The sequence below is a fragment of the Molossus molossus genome, unplaced genomic scaffold, assembly GCF_014108415.1.
Source record: "Molossus molossus isolate mMolMol1 unplaced genomic scaffold, mMolMol1.p scaffold_m16_p_4, whole genome shotgun sequence".
NCBI lineage: Eukaryota > Metazoa > Chordata > Mammalia > Chiroptera > Molossidae > Molossus > Molossus molossus.
Genome location: NW_023425377.1, coordinates 26019192 through 26046124, shown reverse-complemented (window position 1 = coordinate 26046124; position 26933 = coordinate 26019192). Strand labels below are relative to the sequence as shown.

Here is a 26933-nt window from a genome sequence, read left to right as displayed (position 1 = left end):
AGGAACTCATTCATTCTCCTAGAATATGATGTTCTACCCCGATAAAAACCACAGGAAATGAGTAGTTTAGTATTAAGTTGAGTGGTTCTTGAATTCATTATCTTCTGGGGTGCTCCTAGATTTTTATTCTAACCTCAGCACACTCCAAGCGCTTCAAGGAACAACGTGACCCTTCTCTTATCTTGATGATCTGGGAGCATTTTTTTCCTCACAATTATGCATGTATTACTGTCTTCTTAAGAGGCCACTAAAGGCTTTCATTTTAAAATCTGATTTATTTGCGTTCATCATCTTCCTGTTAGTTAGACAATCTGCATAATACTCTGGCAAGAAATATTTTGAACTAGGCTTTCCAAAATATAGAAGGAAGCCTCCTTAATCATGGAAGGCATAAACTACCTTAAACAGGAGCCCATTTGCAGATTAAATTTGCCAAAAGGTCAGCTTGCAGCTGCCACTGAGCTGCAGACCCCACGTGTCCTGTGTCACATGCTGTGACACATCTCGAGAAGAGTCAGGGTCTTTTCCAGTCTGCTGGTTCCCTGTTTCAATTAGAATAGATTTAAAAGTCCCCAAGCTCTGGTTTCTAGGTGGCCTTGCACACTATTATTAATAATTCAATCATACCTGTGCTGATAACAGATTAAATTTCTACCATCCCACACACACAAAAAAGCCCAAACAGATTAAGGACTACCCCATGGCTAATTTCTTTAGTAGCCTCATATCTGCCTGACATCCATTTATCTAATTGCAGCTAGAAGATTTAATTTTCATTTTGTTGGCTGAATATTAATGGGAAAAACCTGTTTACTTTTTAAATATTTGACTCCTTCTTTCTCATCGTCTGAATAATGTGGAGACCGTCGGTTCCATGGATGAATTCTATATGTTATCAGCTTTCATTCTCTAAATTCGTTGCAGCTGAGTCTAGCCATGTACGATGGTGAAACCTAATTTAATCTTTCATCACAGAGAATTTCATTTTTATGGGAGCCCGCAAATGAGGAGAGTAGTAGAAAATTCAGAAAATGTTTGAGATAGAAAATAATGGAAAGAGACCTACAGTCCTCAGTTCAAAACCTCGCTTGATCTTTTATAAACTGCGAAGTAATCCAGGACAGGTTTCTTCAAGATCTGAGACAGGGCAAGGTGGGTGAGGTATCTAGTGAGCAAAACGTAAGGTCTTCACTCTCAGGGCGTGGCATGACTCCACCAGGGAACAACTCCTTCCCAGCTTGCTTCACTGCAGTCTTGACCCTGACCTATGAATGTTAGTTGCCTTATCTGCAAAAGTGTCTTAATACTCGCAACCTTCCTCTCGTGATGTAGTGAGGGTGTAGCTTGGCACATAGCTTCAGTAAATGTTCAATGATATTACTATTAATAATATATTACTGTTATGGACTGAATATCTGTAAGCCCCCCTTCCTTCATAGGTTAAAGCCCTAACTCCCAACTGTGATGGTATTTGGAGATGAACCTTTGGAGGTGATTAGGGTTAGATGAGGTCATGCGAGGGGGGCCCCCATGATGGGGTTAGCATCCTATAAGAAGAGATAGGAGCAGATGTTCTCTCTACCATGTGAGGACAGTGTGAGAAGGCAGCTGTCTACAAGCCTGGAAGTCAGTTCTCACCAGAACCTGATCATGCCACAACCCTCATCTTGGACTTTCAGCTTCTAGAATTTTGAGGTATAAATTTGTTGCTTATGGCACTCAGTCTATGGTATTTTATTGTGGCCGACGTGCTGACTAAAACAATTATGTTGTATTATGCAATTTGATTGTGTTACCCTCAGTGTTACGAGCCATAAAGGTGTCTTATGCTTCTTAGTGGTTTCTTATGCTTCTTTTTGAATAAAGTATAAGATCATGAACATGTACCCCAAGCCTAGCATGGTCTGATCCCTGCATACCTCTCTAGAAAAATCTTCTAATACTCTTCTGAAAATCCCTGTACTCCAATCACACAGTCTTCTTTTGAGTTACTGAATGCATCACTCTCCACTTCCCTCTGCCTACCACAGGGACTTTGCATAGGCTGTTCTCACTCTAAAATGGTTACCACTCCTTTTCACATAGTTAGCTCTGCTTCACCCTTCATATTAAACTTCAACAATTGTTTCCTTATGGCCCAGATTAGATATGTCAGATACATTCTTAGCTTTTAAAATAAATCACAGTTGTATGTTTACACATTTATTTGTCTGGTTATTTGATGACTGTCGCTCTCTCTCTCTCACTAGATATTAAACTCCAAGAGGACAGGGACACTTTCTGCTTTGACTGGCCATTTATCTTCAACATAGCAACTTGTAATCAATTATTCCCCAAATAACTGTTTAATCAATGATATAGAAATAGCATTGCCATTATCCCATCTTGGATAGGGCTATGCTCAGTCAGCACACGGCACTACCTTACGAGGGTGACCATTGCCTCTGTATTAACAGTTCTAACAGGTCTGGGACCAATTCCAACTTGTGTGTGGTGGGAGTTTCCTCATACCGAGCAATGCTTGGACAGTAGCTGGGGTGCCCTACAATTCAACTCAACTCTAACTCTGTCTTCTCAGAGACAGCATCAGATTCCACAGGCTAAGGGCTTAGTCCTACAAGATTGCCCTGGCCCTTCTTCCCACTTCAGATGCCAATCGCAAGTTCAGGTCATCACCATGGCATCTGACTGACCTGTACATTGGGGGTTCCAAAGACCGCCCCCCCCCTTAAGGTTTGATTAATTTTCTTGAGCAGCTCACAGAACTCAGAAATATTTTGATTCCTGGACAACTGGGTTATTTTAAAAGAATATAACACAGGAACAGCCAGAGAGAAGAGATGCACGTGGCAAGGTATGGAGAAAGGGCACAGAGCTCGTGTGCCCTCTCCAAATTAACCACTCTCCCCAACTCTCCACAGGTTTACCAAGCAGGGAGCTCTCCAAACCCTGTTCTTTTTTAAATTTACTGAGCATTCATTACACAGGCATGATTGACTAAGTCATTGGCCATTGGTGATTGAACTCTATCTCCTTCTCCTGTCCTGTTCTCTCCCCTCCCCCAGGTCAACCACATGAGACTGAAAGTTTCAACTCTAATCACATACTTGGCTCCACCTGCAACCGGCCCCAGCTCTCAGGTGCAGTTCAAAAGTCACCTCATTAACATAACAAAAGATACTTTAATGGCTCTCATTACTTAGAAAATCCCAAGGGTTTGGGAGCTCTGGACAGAAATGAAGATGAAGATCAAATATACATATTTCTTATTTTATAAGAAGACTTATGTCACAATATCACAAGTTCTTATTACTTGTTTTCCCTCCTAGTGACCCCAAATGACTCCTCTCTTGACATGGTCACATGAAGGTCTTATTTTCTTCTATGTGCAGCCATCTTCTTTGCATATTTATTAGCTCACAAATGTCTGTTGAACACTTTGAATGGGTAGAACACTAAACTTGGGGTGGATACAACGAATAAAGGTACATTCTCTGCACTTAGGGTTCGCTCAGCATAGCAGGGGGCAAATCACGTGCACAAAGATTTAAGTAAGCAGATATTAAGTTTCCTAAGATAGTTGATATACAAAATATCCTAAAGAAAGTGATCTTGACATTTGAGGAATCAGGGGTCACGTCTTGAATGCAGTGACGTTTGAGCTAATGCCTGGAGAATGAGTAGGAGTTGTACACATGAAGAGTGAAGGGAAGAAAAACCAGTATTTTCAATGGCTGAGAGCAAGAATCGGGGGGCGGATATTGAAGCATTCTGCACATTTGCAAAGAGGCAATACAGTCCATAATCTCTTCTTTTGTTCTTTCAACTCTTTCTTCATTTGGTCATTCATTCACTTATTCATTCATCACAACCACTTAATATGTGTCTCCTATGTGCCAAGTACTACTTTGGAATAGAAATATCATAGGAAAAAAGACAGACAGGTCCCATACTCTTTTGGGGGTTGTATACTGGTATGTTTAAATCCCATTTGTGTCCAAAAAACTATGACTTAATATGCAGAAAATGTTGCTAAAAATACCTTGTGTTCAGCTCTGTAGTCAGATACTTGTCTACTGCTACATTTCAGGCCATTCTGAAAATGCAGTTGTCCTTTGGAGAGATGGTGTGCTCATGAGAGTAAGATGTTTTGGAGGCAAGAATGAGTTTCAATTTGGCTCAAAGTGTCTATTTGTCTACTCAGAAGCATTGAGAGAGCCAAGTTAAAACAAAACATTAAATAAATGCTTGTTCTTGTTATCATTATTTAGGATGTTGGGAGAAGGGAGAAGGAAAGACAGATTGGCATTTGGAAAAGGTCTCCTTCATCTGCAACTGGCCAGGAGGCGGGGCCCTGTGTTTGAGAACAACAGGGAGGAATCCTTGGGGCTGACTGTCTCTCATTAGAGTAACTGGTCGCTGTAGCCCAAACTTTCAAACTAGCCCTATCCACAGCAGAAACACTGAAGGAAGATCTCTGGTGGGTAAGAATGGAAAGAAATGGAGGCCAATATGTATTTTCAGGAAGACTGAACTTTTCTTCACATCCTAGGGCTCTCTATTTTCTGATTTGCTGGGTTTCAGTGATTTTTCTAAATCTGTCACATTAAAACAACTCTTTCAGCCTCCTAATCTATTTACCTTTAGCCAGGGACCCCACCCAGGACATGGTCCTTGACTTACATGCTTATTTCTCATTTGAAAAGATGAGATTTAAATTGAGACATGGAGAACTTGAGGAACTTGGTCATAATCTCAAATAAACACAATGAATATATTTTGGTCACCACTCAATAATTCAGGTTCATAGATTAAAAGCTAAACTCAAATCCTTTAATGAATTAAACTGTAAGGAGAGATTCTTAGAAGCCAGGGGACTATTTATGCCTCATTTACCTCCTATGTTCTACTGAAATGAATTAGCTCATGATTTCCACTCTCCAGTTACATAGCCTTTGGTAGAATTTTCAGTTGGGGCCAACCTAACTCCAAATCTATGGGTTATAAAGAATCAGCAGAGAAAATGACATATGGTGGAGAGCAGGTGTCTTTGAGAGGCAATATTAACTATGTATATACGAAATCACAACAAGTATAAATATTTAATTTCCAATGTTTGAAAGAGAAAAAAGGGTTTCCTTGCAAGTGGACTTTAATGCATATGTAAATTAATTATAATTCATGACATTCCTCACACAAATCATTATTTCAGAAAATGATGCAATCATTTTAAACCAATATTGACATTTTTGAATGTTACACTATTTGGGATTTATTGCAGTATATCTTCTTTGTCCCCTAAAGAGAGCCTTCTATCATGAGCAACATAAAATGAAAAGAAGCCGCATGGTTTTTATTTGTCAAGCTTGTGTAACACGGACTCAGAGGAGACCACCATGGGGTCCTTTAGGAAGCAATGGTGACAGTTGACATAACTGTCCCATTGGACTGCACCCTGGCACCTCATTATAACCTGTATAAAGGTCACATCTAAAAGTTAATGATCCGTATGTTTTCCTGGGCACCATTTCTCAAATATGCTGACCTCCAACTTTAGGATATATTTACCATTATCTCTAAATTTAATCTCATGGCACAAACTGCTAACAAAATACAGTTGACCCTTGAACAATGTCAGTGTTAGGGGCCCTGGCTCACCATGCAGTCAAAAATTTGCATATAATTTAAGTCAGCCCTCCACATATGCAGATGTCCAACGTTGGATCAAAAGTACAGTACTCCATGTCTGGGGACCACGGGACAGCCAAATAAAGTAGTGAAGCTGTTGTTGTAAATATGTGTTGTTAGCCAGGTTGACCGAAATAGCAGGGAAGGAGACAATGGCAAATAAGGGTCGTGTACTGGTGAATAAATATTATAGGATTGAGTTTTATGAACAAAGCCATCCCCTTGGCTACATGGTGATGTCAAAAGAGGCTTTACTATCCCAAATGGGAGCTCCTAAGAGACCTTGCAGGAGCTGGTGCATCTGGTGTGGTGAAATTAAGGGTCAAGATACTCCAAGTCTCTCTCTAGCTCAAAAGTATGTCCTTGACTAGCCCACCACATTCAGCACTAGAATGAACAGTGGCTTCCACAGAGGCCATTTTTGTCGGGATGCCCCAGGTAATGTACACATTCTAGAACTAAAATCCAAGGTGGTCTGTTTCCTCTTTTCTCTTCCACCCTATTTTATCGCAGATCCTACTTTATGCGCAGCCCTCAGAGAAATCCTATCTATTTTCACTGCCACCACTCTGGTCCAAGCCTCCATCACCATCTCCATCCCTTTTCCTGCCTACACCGTGGCCCCTTGAAATTCACACTTTGCCAACGAGCTAGAGAAAAGCATTTTTATAAATGGAAATCAAATCATACCATCCTATTTAGACTCCTCCACTGTCTCCCCTTTGTATTACTCATCCTGACATGCAACAAAAAACATGCTTCTTACAGCTCTCTCTCATTCATTTATCTCCCCTCTCCCATCCCATCAAACTAAAGAAGTCATCCTTCCTCCCTGCGTGCGCGCACACACATACACACACTCATTTTACATATTTCCTCCCCCATGACTATTTTTTTCATGACAATTTCCACTGTGATATTTCAGCTCCCTGGCCATTAAGGCTATGTCATGAAGGTGCTGTTCCTTCACCATGACTTCAGCTGTCACTCCAGGCACAGCTATCACGCTCCATATTAGGAATCTGCCCTAATCACTATACATCCTTAATGACTGACCCATGGACGGCGTGCCCTTTCTCTCCTGCCAAGACACCATATTCTTTGGTCCGTGTGCTATATTTCGACCCATTACAGCAAAAAGCAACTGCTGCTGGCTTCTTCCCCTCTGCCCAAATTCTTGTGCGTGTTGTCTCCTTGTGAGTATTTAAAAGTCATTATTGAAAAAACAAAATAAAGGAAACCTCCATTCCAACACGCTTACTACATCTTTCTTTTCTCATCCCTTTTTGCTATCGAGAGTCAAATCCCTTTAGGAAAACTTACACATCAGTATCCTGAATGCCTCTCGCCCTTCTAGGAATGGTGGTGATGTCCTGCTTTCAAGACTGGGTTTTCAGATACATGACTTTCACTTTGGGGCCAGCTGTGTTTCCCCATCCAAAGCCCCTTGAAGACCGTGCATTAATATAACACTGTAATATAAAAGGCATTCAATGCTTTTTCACATTGAAATGGTCTCTATAGCATTTGGCCCATAGTTGGGATCCAATATCTGTGTGTTGTTTTTCTTTAAACCACCACATTATCTACGACAAAAATATGCAAAGGGTTAATATTTCCAGGAGGTATTTGAGTTATTCAAATTCTTTCCAAGCCAGAAGAATACAAAAGGAAATTCTAACCAGATGTCACCTATTTTTTTGACCAGTCAGAGAATGTTCTACCTCTCTGAGGGTATAGTGTGGTCTCATCATACATGTAGTTAATCATATGATTACAAGTACACACAACTGGCAGAGAGCAACAGAGGAATAAAGCAAGTTGGTTCCTTTCTTCTTTCTCTGTTGTGGTCGCTGCTGTACACCCATAGCCAAATCTAATATTTGACATATGACTGGCATCCAAATATATGGAATCAATGAGTGAATGCATGCAGCTAGTTTGTGACAGAGCCAGTAATCTAAGCCAGATATGTCTGATTACAAGCCTATGTCCCACAGCTAAACTGTACTGACTCCTCTTTGTCCTCGACACTCTTTGAGATGTATACTGTCCTAGATGTCATTATCTGTGTTTGTGTTTTTCTCACCAAGTGCCTGTAGGTACCTCATTGCTGGTGGTACATTCTTCAGAGCCCCCTCACCCAAAGGTGTCCTGCTCATTGGTGTCTATCAATGGTGTCTAACTGCATGCGGTTAAGAAATTCATTTTACAGATAAGCATCCTTACATAGAGAAAGGTTCAAAGTTATTTTCAAAGATATACAATTAATGTCAGAGTTGGTTTCGGAACCTAATTGACCATCTGTCTCTTGATTTTCAGTCCACATTGCCCCTAATACGGTGACCTCTGATTTCAACCATGTCAACCCTCAAGTCCAGTCTTAGTTCATAACCCAGATGTAGCCAGATCAGAAGAGGAGGAGGATGAACAGGCCAATAAACTTAGAACTGTTAAGTTCTTCTTTGCTGAGCCCTGTCCATTTTATTTGCTATCCGAGGATGCAAATTATTTAACAGCAAAGTGCCAAGCAATGTAACATCTCCCCTCAGTCAAAACAGAGGTGATTCATCTCAAACTCATACAAACCCATATCATTTGGCCACTTACCTGTGCTTTTCACAGGTGCTCTCTCAAACTTTGTGTGTTAGGATTCCACCCCCTCGCCGCCTGCTCTAGGAAAACATATAATCCGGTCCACCTGCATTTTTGTATTTAAGCTCTGGCAAAGAAACCACTATGAAAGTGACAGGACTGTCAGGAAGAAGGATGACTTCACTGCTCAAGAAGCATGTGAATTCGCTGAGGAGGCAGCCACGCAGAGGAGCTGAGAAACAGAGGAGAGCGGAGATGGAGAGAAATTTGCCTCTGGGCTTCCCAGGCCTTCTGTCTTTTGTCAAGGATGGCCTTTCAGAATTAATGTTTCCTCTGTAACAAACTACCTACTTTTCTTCTGTGGTACACGTCAGGATTTGTACCTTTGAACTGAAGTTGGTAATACTACGAGTAAGAAGCCGAAGGAAAAGAAGATGAAGATGGTGATGGTGATGTGATGATGGTATTGGTGATGAAGGTATTGGTGATGATGGTGTTGGTGATGATGATGGCAGCTCCTACCACTTATTGAATGGTGACTTGGCACTAACCCTATGCTAAGCCTTTGTGTATATTATTTAAGTTAATCCTCACAACTCCTCCACATGTCACCCCATTTAAATCCTTGAAGGACTCCCCATTCCTTTAGGATAAAGTCCAAATGTCTTTGAGTTCACGAGACCCTCTCAGCCTCCACCAGCCTTTGCATCTCTGTCCGCCTCGCACGGTACTGCTCTGCACCTCTCTTAAAGGGCCTGGTCTCTTCTACATGCAAACATGTATGGCTCTTCCAACGTTTCCATGGTCTTTAAGTATGTTCCCTTGCTGCCACATTTCTTCCCCCTTTTCCTGGCTAACTCAAACTTTCCTTCAATCTTTAAATCTTTTTGGGGGAGGCTTGACTCCAATTTTACCTAAGTTAGGTTGGGTAACCCCAGTTGTTTGCCTTCCATGATTCATCCAACTTCCTCTTTTGTACCTGTAGTGACCTGCGGTGAGATATGTACCTTTCCTGCCAGATCTGACCCCTGTGGAGGCTGGCAGGAACCAGGCCTTCTGTTCTCCACTGCGTCCCTAGCATCTAGCTGAATCCTGCCACCTGAGTAGCTCCTGAATAAGTGAATGGAAATCAGTGACACGCGGAATCTCTAGATGAGCATTTCCATTTCATAGATGAGGACACAGGTTAAGAGGGGTTAAATAACGTGCCCAAAGACACACGGTTAGCAAATGGTGAAGCCAAGCTTTGGACCCCAGATGGATTTTTCTCCCCATGTGTGCAATCACTCTGCAGCATGGCCCTCTCAGCATTTCCTCCAGTGCTAAGAGGAAGCGTCAAGACGCTTACTATGGAATATTCCTCTCAGGGACGAAGAGAGTAGCGAATGCTGCTGGAGATCAGGGAGATGCCCTTTCTCCCGTCTGATGTCAGAGCTACAGGAGAGAGGCTGGGCGATTCTGAATCCTACCGGGCGACGATGTTATATGCCCCCGAAACATTGTTTCTGTCTCTCAGCTACAGGTGGTACTCGCTGACTGGTGACCTATAGCTACATCTTTTAGTCCTCCCCACAGATCGATGTTGGGGAGTTTCTCACATTCTGAGAGAGGTTGCCCAGGCAACAAAGACAGAGCCAAAGCCACAGACCAGGCAGCTGAGACACGCTGCAGCCATCCCCACATTCTCCCGGACCGTGCCCACTACTGTGGGGCGGCAGCCAACTGCGTCCATGCATACTTCTGATGAGATGTCACTGAGAGACCCACCTGTCCCAGATGGACACAGTTTATAAAGGTGTCCCTGTGGCCAGCCAGCCGATCTCTCCAGATTCTTGTTATGTGGTCAGGTAAAAAGCCCAATGTTTAATCTGTAAACTATGCCAGAATAGCAACTCTGAGAAAAGATCAGTAGTCCCAACTTTGTGGCTTGTAATAAGGCAAAAACAAAAACAAAAAGCCATTGGATTAAACATTGCTTTTCAAAATTAAGACAATCTACTTTGTATATAATGGCAGCTCTGCCAATGAATAGCCATGGGATCTTTGCTAAGTCACTTAACATCTTAGTCATAAATTTCACCTATATAATGGGCTTATAAACACACATCATTACCAAAAGGTTTTTTTGTGAGGAAAGTGTATGGAAAATACTTAGCATAATGTGTAGCACATAATCGACACTTAGTAAATGAAAGTGATAGTAATGATTGGGTTTATTTAGTTCCCGAAAAGGCAGCTGGACAGAGAGATTAGCAGTCTCTTCCTGTGAGTCTATTTGCTGGCTTCGGTTTAGTGCAAAAGCAAGACAGCGTCATGCCTGCTCCTGTAACAACCAACAACACGAGCTGTACACCCCTCCTGGCACCGGCTGTCTTTGCCAGGCACACTCTGAAGCCTTCCCCGGCCCCACGCAGTGTGAGGCACACAGTGGGTGCTCAAGAAATGCTTGTTGAAGCTGTCAGCAACGGGCTGTGCAGACAGTTCAAAGCGCCCTGGGCATCTGGGTCTTTAAAGGAAATTGTACCTTCCTAGGAGTCATTAAATGAGTTCTTCAGGGAGGGCGGTAACCACATGCCACCTTATTGCTTTGTTCAGAGTACTTTCCTACCGAGTTACCCCAGAAATGATGCTCTTCTTTGCTACATAACTGCTTGACTGCCAGTCCCTACTAGGAAGTGGTTTTTCATGATGGCTTGCGGATGCCTGTGTGTAGGGAGGAAGAGGCTGGTCACGGGGGAGAAAGCCACGGAGCAGGACGAAGCTTCTACCGACCTGTTCCCAGCCTTTAGCGTAACGTGTGTCCTATTATGCTGTGTGTGTGGAGGGAGGTAGGGTGGGTGGATACACCAGCAGTACCCATTGACCCCCCCAAAACACAGGTACAAATCTCATTTAATTCTGTTAGAAAATTATTCTTCAGGCATAACTTGACGTCTCTGAAAGTATTTTATCCTTTGAACATCAAAACCTCTTTGGAGAGAAGTAAAGGGAAAATGTGTGAATGAGCAAAATGAAGCAGTTTCTGACTGAGCAGAACAAATGAGCCCTTTCTAGGGTTCGGAGTATAAGACAGTGGTTCTGGTCTTTGTTCTTGAGTAAAAAAAGAGAGAGAGAGAGAGAGAGAGAGAGGGGAAAGCCATTCTAGAATAAATAACCTCCAAATGCTAATTTTGCAAAACTCATACTGGTGACTCATTAAGTCATCTAGTTTTTGATGTTTTGAAAAACAAACCACATGAAGTACTAATTAATAAAAGATATCATGTCTTATTAACGTTTATACAGTAATTACCAAAATCACAAATCCATCTGCTAAGTAGTCAGCAAACAAGACAAATGAGTGCGCTCAGTTAAACAGATTACCAAATGCCTCTGGGAGTATAATCTAATAACCCCAACGAAGCTATGAATCAAGCAGCTCCCCCTTTGGCCACGTGGACAAGCCACGGCAGCCCCATCTGCCCCGTGAGGCAGCCGGAGCAGTGGAGACATCCTGCTCCTCGCTCTCTCTGCAGAGCGCATGTGTCCACGTCACGCATGTAGCTCACTCTTTCGACCTTTGTACTGACGCTTAAGACCTGGTTTCTTTAAAAGACATAAGAGGAAAGGCCCGAAAGATGTCACGTTAGGTTAAACACAGTCCCACTAGCTGCTTCCTGTAAAATGCCTATCACGGAGGCGTCTCAGCTCCCCATCCAGAGAAGAATTTCACCTTCCCGCAGAGTTTTATGCATTTCATCGCTACTTCTTTTCTGACGCTCTTTACCTCCGTACATTCACGTCCCCCTTCTACGCAGGCATCTCAGTGGCAGAAACTGTGTATTTCTAGTCTTTCCGGTGTAACGATGGCCACAACAATAGCAACGAAGAATAATAATTGTGATTAAGATGTTTACCGTTTCTTGTGAATATAAATGTGCCAGTCACTTGGGTGAGTGCTTCAGTTTATTTCATTTTTGTCACTTAATATTCATAACAGCTGTTTAAAGTGGGTACGTCCTCACATGACAAACACGAGGCAACTCAGATTTGAAGAGGCTGAGTGACAGAGCTGGAAGTCATTTTTAGGTCTGAAAGGCTCCAAAGCCTGTGTTCCGAAACACCATGCTGACCTGTCCCTATCTCCTGCAGTGCCTAAGTCAGGGCCAAGTACGTAGTAGACATTGATAAATGGCAGTGGGATAGAGGAATATCTTTAAAAAAATTTTTTTTTATTAATTTATTTTTGTTACAGATGTTTCTCCTTTTTCCCCCGTTGACACCCTCCTCCCGATCCTCCCTACCCCCCGCCTCCCTGTCCCCAGCATTGTTGTCTATCTCCATGGTTATGCATACATGCATATAAGTTCTGTAGAGGAATATCTTAATAGCAATTCATTTCTGCATCCCCTTGGTAGTTCAGGTTCAATCTTTGCAGCTTCTGAGTTTCTGTGTATTTTTCCCAGGTGTGTATGATGTTATGGGTTATTATGAGTACTGGGTATCCCAAAATGTCAATAAAAGCTCCCCCTTACCTTTTTTTACATCAGAAAATAAACACATCTCCAGGACTCAACCTCCTAGTTCAGCGCCAGGATGATATCCACAACGGGGCACGTGCGGTGGCTTTTCATCTATATTGGTGTTACTCACATGGTGGACGGCAAGCCAGATGGTAGGTGGCAGCCCAGTGTTCTTGGCACCTCCTGGCAGCTTTCTTCAACATCCTGGGCTCCAAGTCATCTGGGGTGGGGGGAACTCAGGGCCTGGTGTCTACTGACTTCACAATAGTCCATGTTTCCCATTGGTGGGGTAGTGGGCTTTTGCTGCGCTAACTCTCTCACCACACAGTATCTATCTCCCTCCATCCAGGAACGCACAAGCACGCAGCCCATGTGCTTGGAGAAAACACACCTTACTCTCAGCCTGAGAACAGAACTCTGGCTGGTTTAAGCCGATAAGCCCATCCCAATGGTTTTGCCACAGTGATTAGGACAAGTCTTAAGACTAGGTTCAGGACAGTGAGAAACAAGAAGATACTGGCTAGGGCTTCTGGGGGAAATGCTTCCTGGCTCAGAGAGGAAGGACATTCTCTTTACTTGCTGAGTGTTTGTGTAGAACAAGAAAGATCCAGAAGGTGCAGGGTATCATTCTGGAACTATGATGGAATCCAGCCTTAGGATTAAGCAAGAGCCCACAGAACACCAAGAAGAAACATGGAGTGAAGTTTTCATGACATAGCTGAGCCACTTCATCAAGTCTTGCTTCAAAGACAACTGGATTCTTTGGCTACACAAGAGCCTAAATTCCTTTTTTGGATTACGCCAGTTTTCAGGCAGATTTTCTCTGACTTGAAACTAAACGATATGGGTAACAACTCTGTTTCATGTTCATTATCATATTCACTTTTTTTTTTTTTTTAAGAACAGTAAGACAGTGGTCTGAAGGACCATAGGAGATCACCTGCCAGCTTGTCACAAACCTGTCAAAGTTTACCTGTCAAAACCTGAAGAGAACTGGCCTGCCTGATTTAGGGCCATGATGTCACAGAGCGCCAACAGTGTCTTGGACGCTAGTGAACTGTGCCCAGTTAGTTCTGTCCATGGTCGTCATAAAGCCCAATTATGAAGAATGATGAGATCACTGCACAGCTGGACCAAGAAGTGATGGCTAATCTAACAAGCAGAGCTGCTCATCCCAGCGCAGTTGCACTTAGACCCTCCGGAAGCTGATCAGGACAGTGAGAAACACTTGGATTTCATATATATTAAACATTTAAAAATGAATTAATGTCCAGCTGATGTGGCTCAGCAGCTGAGCATCGACCCATGCACCAAGAGGTCACTGGTTCGATTCCTGGTCAGGGCACATGCCCAGGTTGTGGGCCAAATCCCAAGTGGGGGACATGCAGGAGGCGGCCAACTGATGTTCTCTCTTATGGATGTTTCTATCTCTCTCTCCGTCTCCCTTCCTCTCTCTCTAAAATCAATAAAAAATATCAATCAATCGATAAATAAATACATTAATACATACCAGCTACTTAGAGAATGATATTCCTCTCTGAGACAATCTCCCGCCCCTGTCTGCCTTTGCTTACAAGGACAACTGCCCTTGAAAATCATGTCAGCACAAATAAGAGAATTGCAGGTTTTAATGCAAAACAATCTGTAGCAAAATGTAATCACAGCTGCCTCCTGATGATACGACAACTTCAATCCAATCTCTTAGACTTCTAGTCATGGAGGATGGGTCCTTCCCAAATGCTGGAGATTTTAAAACAAGGATGGGGAAGAAAACGACAGGGAGAGATTCGAACTGAGGGACTGACTGGATCCTGGGAGGAGGTTTACTGAGAGAGTGAAAAAGGAGATGTGATTTCCTCTTGCTGCTAGGGCCAGCTTTATCAATGAGAGTTGTGTCGTCACACAAGGCCCTGTGCGCAAAATGACCCCTCGCTTGTCTTAACCCTTTGTCACCACCTTGAAATTCTGAATATTTTTTCCAACAGGGGAGCCTGCATTTTCATTTTGCCTTGGGTCCAACAAATCATGTATATCGCCCATTAGGCTCATTATAGACCCAGTCCCCTCTACTAAATTCTCACAAGGGCAAGAAGACTAGAAATGTTTACCAAACACCTGCCTTTGATTTTCTGTTATTTCTCCTGTCTTTATGGACTGTCTGTTCCTCCTTAACTTCCTCCTTTGTGCTGAAAACCACGTTATTTTTAGTGCGCCATTGTAATTCTTCTGTGGATTTACTGTATTTTTTGGGTTATTTTCTTAGTGGCTGCTCCAGGGATTGCAACGTGCATTTTAATTGATCACAGCTTTCTTCAGATTAATACTAATTTGATTCTGGAAAATATAGAAACTCTGCTCCAATATAATTTCATTTCCTCTTACTCTCTTTGTATATTATTGTCGTGTATATTAAATCTGTATATGTTATAAACTCAACAGTACAGTGTTAATATAATTGTTTCACACATTCTTATAGCTTTTAAAGATGTTGGGGAAAAATGAGAAAATATATCTATAGAATTTTTCATACTCACCCAAATATTTATTCTTTGCTGTGGTCTTCATATTTTTTTGTGGATTTCTGCTGCCTTCTAGTGTCTTTTTTCTGAAGGAAGGACTTCCACTTTCAGTATATCTTATAAGACTAATCTACTAGCAATAAATTTATTCAGTCTTTGTTGATCTGGGAATGTGTTTTTTTTTGCCTTCAGTTTTGAAGAATAGTTTGGTTGGCTATAGAATTCTTGTTTGACAATATGGTGAGGTTTTTTCTTTTTTTGGTGGCAGGGGTACTCTGAACGTGTCATTCTGCTGCCTTCCGGCGTCCATGGTTTTAGATGAGAAGCCAGTTCGTAATTGTACTGATGTTTGCCTATACATGACGAGTCATTTTTGTCTTGCTGCTTTGAAGATCTGTCTTTGGCTGAGGTTTTGTACAGTTTGACTATGATGTGTCAAGGTGTAAATGTATTCGTATGTATATTATGTGGAATTCTTTGAACTTCTTAGATGTGTGGATTAGGACTTTTTAAAAATCAAATTTAGGCCCTGGCCAGTTGCTCAGTGGTTAGAGTGTCGGCCCGCGGACCAGAGAGTCCCGGGTTCGGTTCCCACTAAGGGCACATACCTCGGATGCAGTTTATCCCTGGCCCCAGTTGCGGTCGTGTGGGTGGCAACCACTCAATGTGTCTCTCTCACATCGATATTTCTCTCTCTCTCAGTCCCTCCCACTCTATCTGAAGATAAATGCAAAAATGTCCTCGGGTGAGGATAAAAAATAAATAAATAAAATAAAATTTAGGAAGTTGTTGACCATTAGTTTTCAGATTATTTTTCTGTCCCCTTCTCTTCCCTCTGTGTGGGACTCCCATTACATAAATGTTGCTATGCTTGATCTTGTCCCAGGATCTGAGGCTCTGTTCATTTTACTTCTATTTTGTTTTTCTCTCTGTGCTTCAGATTGGGTAATTTTTATTGTTTTATAGTTCATGGATTCTTTCTCCTGTTCTCTCAAAACTGCTATTGGTGAGAAACCTATTTTTGTGCCAAGGGCCATTTGGATATTTATAACATCATTCAAGGGACATATATAATTATCAACTTAAAAATTAGCCTGCTATATTTGGTCAGGCTAATATGGTGAGGTATGTGATGTTGGCTGGTATTAATTTTGAGGGCCTTATACGGCCCTTGGGGCCAGAACTTCCCCACCCGTTGCAGGGTGGAACATAAGTAGATTACCAGTTGTGAGTATGTGAACCACAGAGTTAATTCTTGTATTATTATTTATTAATTATTGTATTATTTTCCATCCAAATAACTACCCTGTACTCTTCAGCTATAGAATTTCTACTTGGTACTTTTAATAATTTCTATATCCTTATTAATAACCTATTTGTTGATCTATTGTTGTCACATTTTAATTCTTTAAATATGGTTTCCTTAAAATATTTGTAACATTTGCTTTGAAGCTATTGGTAACACTAAGAGACAGTTTCTACTAACTGCCCCCTCCCCCCCCCAAGAATAGGTCATACTTTCTTGTTTCTTGCCATACCTCATAATTATTTTTCTTTAAAAACAAGACATTCTAAAGAATATATTGCAGCTTCTCAGAATTCTGATATATATCTTTTTACCCTTGAAGGTTGTTTTTTCTGGTGTTTTCTTTGGTAGCTTGCCTGGGCTAAATCTGTGAACTACGTATTCCCTGTGGTCCCTAATACCTCTGCTAGGTTCTTCTAAATATATGTGCTTCATTTTATGTTCAAAACTGGCTTGCTAGAGATTGCTCCTGTGTCTCTATAGCTTATTGGTCAGCGAATGATTGCACAAGCTGTGCTCAAACACCTCAAACCTATGAGGCTCCCTTCCTTTGCTGTTGGATATGTTTTGGGGTTAGGGGCACATTTCAAGTTCAGGCTGTTTGCAAGCCTCCCTGGGTTTTAATATCTGCCAGGCCCTTTTGAATCTCCTATGTACTCAGATTTAGGATTAACCAGATTGTGTGAAGGGCTTGTGCCCTCCTTAGTCTCTGCTGTTCAAGTGCACAGCTTCTGTCAGGAATATGCCATCCCTGACCACAGCGCAGCTTAGGCTGATGGAGCTCATGGCTTTCCCATGCACCACCTCCCTAGACAATACTTTCTACTGCCAGTTTTGCTGTGTGAGTGCATTGCCCACCTCTCCAAATTGGGTGAGTCTCCTTAACACTGGCAGAGAAGGTGGTGACGCTCATCAGGGCTTTTCCTACCTCGGCTGGGGTGAGGTAGATGAGAAAAAGCCAGAACTCCAGATTCTCAGTCTTCCTGCATGAAGTTCAGTGGTTGTTTTTTTTTTTTTAAAGCATAAACACTTCTCAGATTGGTGTATGCCTTTGGTTGATTTTCAAAGCACTAACCGGCTATATTTGTCAATCTTTCTAGCACGGGAGAGAATTTGCCCAATCCCCTCACACAGCCACAGCTAAAAGTTCCACTGTACCTTGGGTTTTGACTCTTCCCCTTAACTCTGATCTCTTTTTCATGGACACTCTTTTACACACGTAAGTCCAGCATAGGCTAATGGCTCAAGAGCAAAAGTCTTTTTCTACACATGAAAAATAATTTCAGCAATGAATTATGTTCAGCCATGGCTTCAAATCACACAGATGGATCTGCAACAGTTGAAAGCATTCCCTGGACTCTCCGAACACCACCTGGGGTCTATTCTCAGCCCTGTCTTTCCTTTAGGGCACTGGCTTTCAACCTTTTGCATTCATGGCACACACAAACTCATCACTAAAATTCTGTGGCACACCAGAAAACATATTTTTTGCCGATCTGACAAAAAAACAAGGTATCATTTTGATTCATTCACACTGGATGGCGATTGTGTTGGCCGTTGTCATTTTTAAAAATTTGACAATCTAAGGGAAAAGAGGCATCAGTGCCCATGACTAAATAGCCAGGTAGTGCATTTAAAAAAAAAAATTTCTGTGGCACACTCATTGAAAACCACTGTCTAGGGAAAGAATGACAAATATCCAATGCTGCTATGTTTGCTGTCACCCAATTGTGACTTTTTTCCCCCTGAGCCCAGACATGGCACCAGACCTCCTGGCAACTATTACATGGTCCAGGAGATGAGACCTCTTGGCCACACCCCCAGGCCCCAGAGCTCGAGCTTATATGTCTCTCTGCCACCAGCTCAGCTTCCACCCTCCAGTCAAGGCTTTGGGTTTGGCTTCATAAGGAACATGTCCTTTTTTATTTGGACTTCAGACTCCACTCTTTTGCTTTAGTTTTTTCTTATTCTTTTTTTTCCCTGGACATCTGCACTCACTCCCATAGTGGTTTCATCCATTCTCATGATTTTAAACCCCATCTACTTATTGGCCTTTCTCAGATTTATATTTTTAGACTAAATCTATTCCCCAAACTCCAACTGTCTACATATCATCCCTCCGGGGAAGTCCTAAGGGCACCTCCAAATCACCATTCCCAAACTGAATTCCTGATTTCCCACCTGGAACCTTCCCCCCCTCCTAGGTTTTCTCCATCGTGATTCATGTTAAATTTATTCTCTCAGGTGCTCAGACCAAAACAACTTGGAGTCATCTTTGATTCTTCTCATTCTCTTACACCATCAAGAAATCCTGTTGTCTCTACCTTCAAAATAAATTAGAACCATGTATCTTCTTACCACTGTCACTACCACCAACCTGGTTGGATTATTGCAACTGATTTTATTACTTCTAACTTCACTCTTTTATATTCTACACTCAACATAGCTTCCAGAGTGACCCTTGATCCCTGGTAGTCTATATTCAACATAGTAGCCAGAAGAATTCTTTTCAAAAGCAAGGCTGATTGTGTCACTCAAAACATTCTGGTGGCTTCCCATTTCACTTAGGATAAAAGCCAAAGGCTTTTCAGTGACTTATGATAACTTACATGGCACATCCTGCCACCCCCTTTGAGTCATTAACTCATCTTTCACTATACTGGTGAAAGATGGTTCTTACTAATCTTTCCGAGTATGCTGGTCTCCCTGATGTGTCTTAAAGACACCATACCAGCTTTTTGGAGTCTTTGCATTGGAAATTTCTTCCTTCTGAAATGCTCTACCCTCATAGATCCATGTGGCCAATTCTCCCACCCCCGTCAAGTTTGTGCTCAAATGCTATCTTCTCAAGAAAGCCCACTTTGACTGCCCTGTTTCAAATAGCAACCCCCTCTGTGCCTCTCCCTCTCCCTTAGAGCTTGCCCTTCTCCCACATCCCTCTCACTCATTTCCACATTCTCATTTATTTTCATAGCATATCACTTTCCATATAATTGAATTCGCTTATTTGTTAACCTTATTGTTTATTATCTGTCTCTTCCCTCTCTAGAATGTAACTCCAAAAGGGCACAAATTTTTGCTTTGCCCACTGACATATTGTCTTATAGTTCTAGAAAAGTGCATAATAGGTATGCGGGAAACATTTGTTAGAGAAATGAATCAGCGGGTGATCTATGGTTCTGATAAATGTAGGTGCTTCTAAAGACATGGGCTGACTGCGAAAACAGTTCCAAAAGAAACTTCGGGGCAGCACAGTTCAAAGAAATGTCAAGGTAATCTCCATGAATAAATAGAGTCAGTGGTTCAAAAACATAGTACTAAAAATGTTAGGATATTATATTCTTATCTTGGCCAGTCCTGGGGTATATTAGCATATTAAAGGTCTGAGAAGTCCTGCAGGCAAGAAATGGGCTTAACTTTATTTTTCTTTGACTTCTTTCAGGATTATTTTCTTTATCTTTGAATTTCTGTAGTTTGAAAATGATATGCTGAGGTATAGTGGGGTTTGTTTTTGTTTTACTTTCTTTGTTTTATCTTACTTGGTGTTATCTAGGCTTCCTGGTTTGGTGTGTGACATTAATTCGGGAAAATTCTCAATTATTACTGTTTCAAATATTTCTTCTGTTCCTTTCTCTCTTTCTTCTTCCAGTATTCCCATTATGCGTATATTGCACCTCTGGTAGTTGTCCTACCATCCTTGGACGTTCTGTTCAGTTTTTTAGTTTTTGTTTCTTTGCTTTTCAGTTTTCAAGGGTTTTATCACTGTATCCTTTAGCTCAGAGATGGCCATCAGCTGTGTCCTGTCTACTACTAAGCCCATAAAAGGCATCTTTCATTTCGGTGACAGTGTTGTTGTTTTTTAATCGCTAGCGTTTCTTTTCGGTTCTTCCTTAGGGTTTCTACCTCTCTGCCTCCATTGCTCATTTGCTCTTACATGCTTTATCCATTAACGCCCTTAGCCTATTAGTCATAGTTTTAAATTCCTAGTCTGATAATTTTAGCATTCCTGCCATGTCTGGTCCTGATGCTTGCTCTGTCAGTTCAAATGGTGGATTTTGTTGCCTTTTAGCATGCCTCATAATTTTTTCTTGATAGCTGGGCATGATGTACTGAGTAAAAGGAGCTGCTATAAATAGGCCTTTAAAAATGGTGGTAAAATGCAGGAGGAGAAGTGTTCTATAGTCCTATAATTAGGTCTCAGTCTCTCAGGGAACCTGTGACCCTGGGCTGTGAGCTTCGAAAGTGGTTCTGTTTTTTCTCCCCCGCCTGAGGTGGGACAGGATGGCTGGAGCTGCTGGAGCCAGTATTTCTCTTCCCCGTCACTTAGGCTCTGGGTAGCTGGTTTATTTGGAGGGCAGGTGTTTTTTTAAAATGGTTCCTCTCCCCTGTTCCTGCTGGGAGGACCCAATTGGGCTCCTGAAGGTAAATCTAACAAAAACGGGCCCCCTGGTCCCCCTTGACTGGCTCTCCTTGGAGTTTTTCACTTTCAGAGTTATACACACTAAGCTCCGGCAACTTGTCGACTGCGGTTCAGGTGTTCCTGCCCTAGCACTGGCCCCACAATAGTCTCCACTCATGAGCGTCTGCTCCGGTGGCCGTGGCTGCCCGTATTTGCCTGCTTGTCTCTCCTGTCTGGGGGCAGCGGTTCGCCTTGTGTCCTCCCCTTTCTCACATATCCAAGAAGAGTTGTTCACTTTCAGTCTGTTCAACTTTTTATTTACTATTAGGTTGGAGTGGCAGCTTCCAAGCTCCTTACAAGTGGAACTGACAGCCTTAACTTTTTTGGGCACAATCTCAAACTCCCCCAAAGGCTTATATATTATAATGTGTAAGTAAAATGAGTAGCAATATGGGTTCTAGAGAGAGACCATCTGAGTTTCTATCTTGGCTTTGCCATTTATAAGAGTTATTTCCTATCTCTAAGCCTTAGCTCTTTTATCTGTCAAATGGGGATGGTATCTGTAATCATAGTTTCGGGTTAAGATTAAATAAAATAACATACATAGTGTGTAGTACATAATATACACTACCACGATTTTTAAAATCAACAACTATTTGCCTGTGACCTGCTAGGTATTATCCTAGACGCTAGAGACAGAGAAGTAGAAGCCCTTGGTCTCAAGGAGCATATGCTCTATAGGCAGAAGACAGGCTAGAAATACCTGAACAAACAAACACACATTTCTGATAGTGACAGTCGAATGAAGAAGTACAGGTTATGTGATGGAGCGGGAAATGCAGGGCTGCTCTAGGCTGGACAGTCCAGAAGGCTTCTTAGAGGAGAGGGACAGTTGCGCTGACAGTGAGGAGCCAGCCAGCATAGATCTTTCTGGAAAAACAGCATCACAGCAAAGGGAAAACAAGCATACAGGTGCAAAGGTGGACATGAGTCTGGCTTGGTCAGGCAGCTGGTCATGAGGAATACGGGAGATAAATAGCACCTGTATTGTTTTAAGTAACATCAAAACCTGTGGGTCTTTATCGAGTGGACGACTTCTCAATGTATAATCCTCTTGTGGGGGGGGGGTGGGGGATGATTCTTGAGGGATTATAGCAATGACCCAGTGGTCTGAAGAGGAAGGGAGATGAAATAATCAGAGTTCTAGGATTCAGGGGGGGATTGACCAGCTCCTTTTGAATAGGTTTCCAGGTTAGGTTGGTGATGTTTACTCCCTACTGCCCACAAAAAAGGGGCAGGGATGTTAAGGGAGATAAGAATGATCAACTCTGCGGATAAAGGGTTATGAATTAAAAATGCAAAGGAAAAGGTCCATACATGGGTGTTACGGATACTGTGGTTTTTGCTGACCACTAAGGCTCTCATTCTTAGAAGCCTATACTCCTTTCTCTCAGTTGACATCTTACTCTAAACTTCTCTTTTGTGCATTTTCCCACCTCCCTCTTTTTGGAGAGCTGAAGCCAATTTCTTGGGTATAACTAAACATCCAAGTAAATGCTCAGTAAACACAGGCTGTTACTTTTAGCTTGCAAAAGCTCAATTACTCAACCTGCCATAATGAAGTCCTTTTTAAAAAACATAAAACCCTCCCGCATGCCCGGTGAATATAAATTCTCACTGGCGTTCACTTGACCTTGCCAAACTAGCCTGGAAATTTTGTTCCCTATTGTGCCAAAGATAATGTTCTTTGTGCTCTTCTCAATGACGATAGTTGAAAGGAGGAGAAAGTGGTATCTTTGTAACTCAAACCAGAGCCTTCTGCAATAATCCACTGGCAAATGACAATGTGATGAAATTGTTTTATGTGTGCATGCTTTTGTTTCCTGTCTTAATGTTTCTGAACACAGAACCAACTTGTTGATTCTTCTGCTACACAATGCTTCAAGACAACATTTCTTACAAGAGCTTTTTGATAACAGGCCTCCTTGCAAATGTCCAGCAACTGCACCTCTCTCAGTAATCTCTACTTCCTATATGGGTAGTGTCTTCTTGACTGACACAAGCCCAGTCAAGGGTACCCTATGGAACCATTCAAAGATTCAGGGGTTGTTTGCCCACAAAGATTCACTCAGATGTCATATTCCTTCTTTCTCAAATTCTTGGCTTTTTTTTTATCCTTACCTGAGGACATTCTTGCATTTATCTTCGGATAGAGCAGGAGGGAGAAAGGGAGGAAAGGAGAGAGAGAAACATTGATGTGAGAGAGACACCCACACATTCTCAACTGGGACCAGGGACAAACTGCAACTGAGGTACGTGCCCTTAGCAGGAACTGAACCTGGGACGCTCTGGTCCACGGGCCGGTGCTCTAACCACTGAACCAAACTGGCCAGGGCAAATTCTTGGCTTTTGAGGCATTTCATTATTCTTAGCTACTCGAGTAAGGGGTAGACAAGGGGCATAGGGGGCAAAATCCAGGCCACTTTTAGCTCCTCATTAACAGGTATGGGAAAAGCCTGGGTGGGTGGTAGAAGGGATTTAAATTGTCCAAAGTAAAGTTTGAGGATTCTCTCCAGGTTTTCATTAGTTTCCACCTTAGCTTGACCTTTCATGGTTAACTGAGAGGGGACCATAAATGAGAAATATGCCTTAGTTACCTTAATGACTGACTAATAAAGAACTTACTTCTTCAAATCTTTAATGTAGACCACAATTTATAAGAAACTGTGTGTATGAGTGCACATGTAGGCACCCCTGGATATGTATTTGCACACGTGTGTGATTTTTGTTTTTTAATGAGGACATAAATAGATTAATCTGAACTCTTTTCTGCAACCTCCAGCAGCTTATCCAGGTCTGGTCATTAGCAACACTCTGGTACATTCCCCATTATTCTTCTCTAGACCTTGGGAGAGGCCCCAACGCTTCGGTCCTTCCTTAGAATGTCTGTATTCAACTCTTCAGACTGGGCCCAACCCACACATTCAGTAACTATTCACACTATGTCACAACCATCTCCAGGGAATCGGGTTTCTCAAATTCAAATCCTTTTGTGTTCTAGAGCTTATCAAGTTATCAGCCTGCCCCTCAGTTTTCTATCCTGGTTTTAAGGGATCAATTGAATTACCTAACATATGAAACCTCTGGACAATAGATGCCGCGAGAGGCTGAAGAGTCTAGTGGTCTGGTTAGCTGAATCCGTTCCTCCCGGCTGAGGGTTTCTCTATGGACACCACATTTGTGATTGTGATAAACAAGGAGATGGAACAGTGAGAAAAGAAACACTGGCCCTAATGTGTGCCAAGGATAACTCATGCTGAAGGTATCGAGGGAAAGGCCTTGAGGAGGAGGGGAGGCAGAGAAAGCTCCACCCAGAGAGATTGCAGCTGTGCAGGTATGAGCATCGGGGAGCAAGCCCAGGAAGCAGTATGTCTTTACCTGAGCCAGCATCCGGCACACTGAAATGTCCATGTGCGACTTTCATTGTGTGCTGTTTTAATTAAACCCATTGGTATTCTACCTCGGAATTGTAACTAATTCTGTCTGTTCTTTGAAAACTCTGAGTTGAAAAAAAATAATTTTTGCTTCAGCAGCTGCAATTTCAAGGAAAAGGGATTAGAAACTAATCCCATGTGTTTCCAATTGGGTGAATTGTTTGCTTGTAAAGTTATTTCCTAAGATTTCCCTTTTTTTTTCAATTAACATATTGGATTCTCGAGGAGTACTCTGGATAAATGCCCAACATGCTCTTGGGTTAAGTAGAAGCGCACAAAGTCTGTGCTCGGGAAACCCAATCTTCTGGTTAGTGAGCAGGTCAAACCTCATCTTAATTATTTCTTTTAAAAATCAAAGGCATTTTTTATGATTATTTGAGAAGACCTTTTTTTTTTTTTTTTCATTCTCAATCAGATAAGAATTTTGGCTATGGTCACTGATTCTTGAGGACAAACAAAAGAACAAAAAAAAAAAAAAACCAAAACAAAACAACCCTATTATCAACCATACTTGTGATGATGTTAATGATCACTTTGTTTTTGTTCTGAAATTCCCACTTCAGGCAGATTTCCAAGCATCCTGACAGAAGTAAAATGAAACACAGGTAAACTAGGAGCGTGTGACTTCTTGAGACAAACGGAACCTATGAGGAATTAGAAGAGGTAGGTCATCTTTCACGGGTGAGGGGATGACTCGGGGAGACTTTGGCCTCCAAGAATGTATGTACATCGTTTCTAGGTCTAGCTGTAGCTAAAATCTAAAAACCAAATATTTGAAACTTGGATCCTCTTTCTCAAAGCTGAAAGAGAAATCGGAGAAGAGAAGAAACATTTTTTAAGAAACAAAGGTGCTGTTAAGGTGAACCAGATGGCTAAGCGGCAGTGTTGGTCAATTGGCAGGCTGGCCTGGGTATGGAATTATGGAGAAGGCAAGACCTGCCCTTGGTGGAGAAAAACAGATGGGAAATCCGCACTCTCCGACTGCAATGCAGTCCTGCTGGATCCGTTACTGCTGATTCATTTCTGCCTTTATTTATGCATTCCATTATTATGTATTGAACTTCTGCCAGTTGCCAGGCCCTGAAGATACAACAATAAACCAGACAATTTTATACCCAGTCCTTATGCTACTTACAGGCAAATGACGAATGCACACAATGACCTAAGACATAACTGCCACAGGATCTATGCTATTGTAGGAAAAGGCCAAGCAGCTCTGGGAGCACTAGTGGGGCCACCCAGCGGTATCTGGGGATGGTGCTGAGCTGTCAGCAAATGAATTCCCTGAGGAAGTGGCCTTCTAGCTGAGGCCAGAAAGTGTGAGCCTGATAAAGAGGAATTGAAGGTAAAGGGGGAGGGAGAAGAGGGGGAAAAGGGTTCTGATAGAAACTAAAAGAAGTCTGGTATGTCTTTGGTGTCAAGTTTGGAAGAGGGTGGTAGGAAACATGGCTGGAGAAGGGAGCGAACCTTGGGCCATGCTGGTCTGAGACCTGACTTCTGAGGCCTCCACAGGCTTAGAAGCAGATGGAGCTGGGTTGATTTGTAGGTCTGACCTTTCCCAGAACCTTGGGCAAGTTACTTCACTTCTGAGCATCATTTCCCTTGTCTATATAACAGGCATAGATTTATTTTATAGGATTGCTTGGTAAGTTAATAGAATTATCTCCACCTGGCTGATTGGAGGATTCAATAAATGAGAGCTATAGCCATTCTTTTTTTTTTTTTTTTTTTCAGAATATAGTTTTATTGATTAATTTTTGTTACAGATGATTCTCCTTTTTTCCCCCACTGATTCCCCCCTCCCCCTTCCCTCCCTGCCCCTTCCCCAGATTGTTGTCCATGTCCACTGTTCATGCATACATGCATATAAGTTCTGTGGTTCATCCCTCTCCCACCTCCCCACTCCTTAGGGGATTGTCCTCAAACTGTTATGTTCATTATATTCCACAAATCAGTGAGATCATATGAACTTTGTCTTTCTCTGTTTGGCTATAGCCCTTCTTTTTATGATGGTCAAATACATTGGCATTTCAATAAGCAACAATATCTCAGAGAAAGTAAACTCTACTGTCAGCATTTTGGGGCATCACCAAGGCCATCTATGCAGGCATTTTGGGGTGAGGTATCTTCCTGATATGTCTCAGCTACTTATTCTCTTTGAGAAGTTAGTCCTGTCTAAATACCACATGAGAGAGCAAAGATGTCCCAATATAAGCATTGGAATCACTTGATAAAATGTCATTTTAGGCATTGTGTCCATCCACTATCACACTCATTGTCCTGGTCATTCATGATGCTTATCCTCAAATCACCATCGCATCCCCCTGTGAGTGCACCCAGGAAGTAAACCACATAAACGAATGACCACATGCAAGGGTTCTAATACACGAGATACATTCCTTTGTTATCAACCTTATGACTTCTGGTAGG

At 42.1% G+C, this 26933-nt stretch overlaps 1 protein-coding gene across 1 annotated transcript in view; it reads right to left on the bottom strand.

Moving 5' to 3' along the window:
• Window positions 1–13118, bottom strand: part of PPP2R2B (protein phosphatase 2 regulatory subunit Bbeta) — a 301174-nt gene extending 288056 nt beyond the window's left edge. The window contains exon 1 of the mRNA XM_036240945.1: window positions 12798–13118. Coding sequence (XP_036096838.1) covers window positions 12798–12825 — 28 coding nt within the window. The 5' untranslated portion in view covers window positions 12826–13118. The remainder of the gene's footprint in view (window positions 1–12797) is intronic.
• Window positions 13119–26933: the final 13815 nt, after the last annotated feature.